The following is a 5,112-nucleotide window of genomic DNA, read 5'->3' as shown; positions in this document are numbered from 1 at the left end:
GTATATTTGACCATTATTTAAAAATATATATATGTATGACCATTATTTGATCATATTCAATCAATGTTCAAACATGATTCAATTAATTCAGATATATGTTTGAAGAACAGCAAAGTTACAAATTAATCAAACATTTTTGTAAATAAATAAAAATTCAATATTATTATATTGTGTGAGGAGAATGGAAGGAAAGCACATAAGCTTGTTGGATATTTTCACTCGAAAATAAACCAAAAGATTGAAGATATAGGGAAGTATTTTTTCAACAATCTCATTGATCTTATATAAAATGATAAATATTGATAAGAGATAGTTTGATTTGAAATTGGAGATGATGTATTGCTTTGGTGAAGCATCATTAATTTCACCAACCGGGCTACTTTTAGATGATGATCTTAATTTTTTAATAGAATGGGATTTCTTTACCCTTTAAATCTCAATCTCTAATATGTGTCATGACTACTCTTATAAAGGTTTTAATCACAACTCCTTGAGCAAATAAGGCTAATGTAAAAGCAGTAAGTTTGTCATCTTCTATTGGTGTATGTGATGAAGTGGAAATTACACATGCAAAAATAGTTAATACTATAAATGTGCAAGTTGCTAGTGATTGTGATTCTATGGATTCTTTAAATCTTCAACGCCATTGGAGCTTTTAACCCCAATTTATAATCAACTTGAAAGTAGCAAATGGCTATGATTTTTTTTTTTTTCATGATTGTTGGGGCTAAAAGCTATAATTTATTGTATATAGAACACAAATCAATCACAATCTAAAAAGGTTGGTGCTTGAAAATACCTCAAATGAAATGAGTGGTGATTTGTTAACATCATGCTTGAGTTTGTCCATTACTGAATTACATGCTAAGCAATTACTTAAGAGCAAAGAGGAGTTAAAACATATGTTATATGTATATGCTATGAAAAGGAACTTTTAATTTAAGGTGAAGAAACTTGGCAAAGAAGTATGATATATTTTTTGTCTTAAAAGAAATGCTTGTTGAGCTTGTGAGCAAGAAAATAGCAAATTCAAATATATTTAAGATATCGAGCCTTACATTAGAACACCCTTGTACATTGGATATAAGATCAAATGAGCACCATCAAGCTCAACCATGGGTCATTAGACATGATCAAATATAAGCATATAGCATATGATCCTAAAATGAAGCCAAAGACGATCGTATCATATGTTAAAATAAATTATGGCATTAATTTATCCTATGAAAACGCTTAGTAATGTCATAAGCATGCCATCACCCATGAGAGAAGATCCCACAAAGCATCATCTCAAAAGTTATCTTTATATTTGATTATGATATATAGCAAAAATATTAGTATAATAGCTGATCTTCGACAAGAAAGTGTTGTTACTCAGTATTAAGTGTTGATGGAACGTACTTGAATATACTTTATTGAGGAACTTTTCTTTTGTCAGTGGTTGAAGGCGCCATTGCTCAGGCTTATACTATGTCATTTGTAATTGTTGGTTTAGAAAATAATGAATCATGATTGTATGTCATGACTAGGTTATAGGCATAATAGAGAACTTTGTGTTTATCTCTAAATGACATAATAATATTGCTAATATTTTGTCAACCTTTTTTTGGAGGCAAAATAAAGCATGCATCTAGCAATGAAAATCACGATGAACTTCAAAATTAATAATGCTATTAATGAAGAGTATCACTCGACTTTCAAGACTTCGAAAAGAGTTTAGTTCTTAGGCACTTCGGCATAAAAACAAATATGTCAAGAACCAGATATAGCATATTATCTTGAGAAGTTACCTTTTTGATCAATGAATGAGCTTGTGTTTTCTTCTTCGAAAATTGATACAAATTGTTTATGACTGGTAGTTTCAATCATTTTCCTAAGAAAATAACAATCAAATTTCTCTGATTTTGAATATTATATCGCACATAAACTCATTTTTTTAAATAACAAAAAAATTAATTAAAAAAATAAACAAGCATTTAAGAAATAAAAATAAATATAATAAAAAAGACCCTTAAATTGTCATATACCTTCAAAACTAGATCCCTTAACCGTTGGAACAAAAAAGTAAAAAACTCTACAAAACGCAAGCTAAAGAGGTAACAGACGGATCATGCTCTGTACTGAAAATACATTACAACCTATACAGCATAGAAAGCAAAGAAGTGTAATCTATTATAACTATCACAGGGTAATATAATGAAATTCTCGAAACTCATCATATTACCCAAATTATACAATTGTAATAAAACTAGCACTTGTAGCAAGTCTACATAAGCAATCGAAGGAAAAAGTCCACAAAGTGCACTCTGCAACTAATGTAACTACTGCCAATTGTACTGATTCCGATTTGCGCCCATATTTGGACCGCGGTTGGCGCCAGAAGCACCATAAGGACCGCCTTGCGGATAATTCCCCGCTGCCGCACCATAACCGGCGCCGCCGCCACCGCCCCGCGGTCCACCAGCACCCGGCATATTTCCACCAGCATAAGGAGGGCCGCGGCCTTGTTGAGGATAGGGACCACCGCTGTAACCCCCACCCTGGCCACCTCGATTCGGATGGTTGGGATTGTACCCACCGCCGGGATTACCTCCCTGCGGGTACCTATTAGGACCTCCGGAAGGGCCACGGGGCTTCCCGTAGTGGTGGCTCGGACCAGCGGCCATCTGAGGTTGTGCATTATGGATGGGTTGGCCAGGGCCGGGCCACATTTGGGGATGAGGTTGCCCGGTCTGTTGGATGGGAGGAAGACGGGCGTGAGGCTGAGGGTGCTGGAGCTTCTGCCTCTTTGCCATCTCTTCATGCTGGCGTTGTTGTTGGCGCTTCTTCTTTGTCTGGAACTCGTGGGAAGACTCGTACTTTGGAAGGCTGTTTGGACAAGAGGTGCATTAATGGATATATGTGCTTCAAGCAGATGAGAAATTTCATTGTCAAGGGGTGTAAGGCATACCTTTTTGGATCACATGGTAAGGGATCAGCCCAGAAATACTCTGCATCAAGCGCATCTTTTGCTGATATTCTCTACAAATCAGAAAACGAGAGGTGAAGATGCAAGGGAATCAGATTTGTACAGATTAGCACAAGTTAAACGGATATGATCATGAAAACTGGTTTCCAGACGAATATTTGGAAGATAACATGAAAATGTTGAAGTCAATTAGTAGAAAGTTAAACAGTAGATATTATATATATATATGCTTGAAAACAATAAAAGATCATATAACTTGTAAGTTCAATCCTACAGACTTAGGCTAGTTGTTAACTTGAGGAGGAGTTCAAAGACCTGCAATTTAAAAATCCGATTCATATCATCCACTGCCATGATCAACTTCTCGTGTAAAAAGAGAAAAATGCAAGCCTTATGTAATACCTGCGACGGATCGAGCATCAACATCCTCTCCAATAACTCCAATGCATGGCGGTCAAAACTGCCAAACCACACGTCATACTTTTATCATTTTTGCAGAAATGACTAAGACAAGCCAAAACGTAGCAGGGTCTGCTTACTGCTTGAAAAGCTCCCTGACGCGTCTCTTCATTGGTTTGGCTGGCTTGAAGTTGTTATACCAAGGCATCTTAGAAACACCGGGCCAGTTCACCTCATCAGGAGTTCCACAGAGCTCAAAAATCTTGGTCAATTGTTCTGGCTGAAATATGCAAGTAACAAGCAGTGAGTTTGCTTTTCATCTCAGCAATTGCCGTAAGCAGCCAGATTGTAAACATGTGCGGTTCAAGAAGAAAAAAGGTTAAGTGAAGGAAGTAGAGGGACCAATAATAAGTTGGAAATGAAATCATGAAAAATGGAAGAAAACCACCCGGAAATTCCTGAAAAAAAAAATTATTGCAGATTGCAGTCTGTTGCAAAAGCTGGATGCTTTAATTCGAGACAAAAAAAAAATTAGAGTTTACAGGGAACACCAAGAGCCGTGGAGTAAAATCTTATTACAATAATAGACTTTACAAGCATCTGTCCCTTGATATTATGCAACAAGATGCTAAAAGGACAAATAAATGCCTCGAGCTCAATACGCACCGTCCTAGTTTTAAATGCAACCCTTTAAAGCAAAATTAATATTTGGATGCAAAAGCACCAAGAGGGGTCCAATTTTGAAAGTACACCAAGGATGAAGTAAAACTGAAGTGCATCAAAATATTTTTTTTTAAATTATGACTTGTATTATGAAATTAAATATAAGTTAAATTTAAAATCAGCAAGCTATTAATCATGGGAATGCTTAAAATAAGCTTCAACCAAATAAGAAAGGCAATCCACAAATAGCAATTAACCACAATCAAAGTTCTGGAATTCAAGAAATATAAATCAAATCAACAACTTAGCCAACATGGGTTGGCAAAAAGATCCCACATTTAACATAGATCAATCACTACGAGAACCATGCACTCAATGATTTAAGAAGCCAGCGGATTTAAATTAACATGAAAGTAATGATGCCACAAAGAATTGGACTTCAAAGCTAGCTACTCAAATGAATGAAGAAAGAGTAGAAAGACTTCGGTATTTGCGTCGTGGGGAAGCTTCCTTCAGATGTGGTGGGGTCTTGGCCAGTTGATCTTCAAATGGTTGCTCCGTAGTGTCTTCCTTGTGTCTTGCTTCACAGTGGAGAAGAAGAGATGCTAGCTGAAATTTGGAAGGAGGGAAGCCACAATTTTTGCTATTTGGGGGAGATTGGGAATGGTACGAGGCAAATTAGAGTGGTGGAGCTTAGGGGAATGGGAGAGAGTGGGATTGGGATTGGAAAATGGGTTATAATTAGAGTGGCAGTTCAAACCGGTTCTCACCGGTTGATGTAGACTAGTTTTTTAGGAGGACTGAACCGGCCATAGAACCAGTTCACGGTTGAACAGGTCAAACCGGCCGGTCCAGTCCGATTTTCAAAACCATGGTAGTAGGTTGTAGGATCTCTTTCAAAATTTCCTTATAAATGTATATGATGTGAAACCAGGAATTGAATTTAGAAACTTAATAAAATATTGTTCAAGCAGTGAAATTGGAATCTTAATGTTGTTCACATTTGAAACTTATCAGAGATCTTAGAATTAGACTACGCTTAGGCAAGAGCTTACACCTAAATTAGCAAGATCGATAAAATA

The 5,112-nt window shown here is 36.4% G+C and overlaps 1 protein-coding gene across 1 annotated transcript in view; it reads right to left on the bottom strand.

Moving 5' to 3' along the window:
* Positions 1 to 2,051: 2,051 nt before the first annotated feature.
* LOC110113817 (cyclin-dependent kinase C-2-like) overlaps positions 2,052 to 5,112 on the bottom strand; it is a 4,174-nt gene continuing 1,113 nt past the window's right edge. The window contains exons 3-6 of the mRNA XM_028694841.1: positions 3,508 to 3,679; positions 3,371 to 3,428; positions 2,951 to 3,021; positions 2,052 to 2,868 (exon numbers count right to left, since the gene is read on the bottom strand). Of these exons, the coding sequence (XP_028550674.1) occupies positions 2,322 to 2,868; positions 2,951 to 3,021; positions 3,371 to 3,428; positions 3,508 to 3,679 (848 nt within the window). The 3' untranslated portion in view covers positions 2,052 to 2,321. The remainder of the gene's footprint in view (positions 2,869 to 2,950; positions 3,022 to 3,370; positions 3,429 to 3,507; positions 3,680 to 5,112) is intronic.

This window comes from Dendrobium catenatum, unplaced genomic scaffold (assembly GCF_001605985.2).
Source record: "Dendrobium catenatum unplaced genomic scaffold, ASM160598v2 fragScaff_scaffold_579, whole genome shotgun sequence".
NCBI lineage: Eukaryota > Viridiplantae > Streptophyta > Magnoliopsida > Asparagales > Orchidaceae > Dendrobium > Dendrobium catenatum.
The sequence above is the reverse complement of the archived record's forward strand: the minus strand, read 5'-3'. Positions and strand labels throughout refer to the sequence as shown.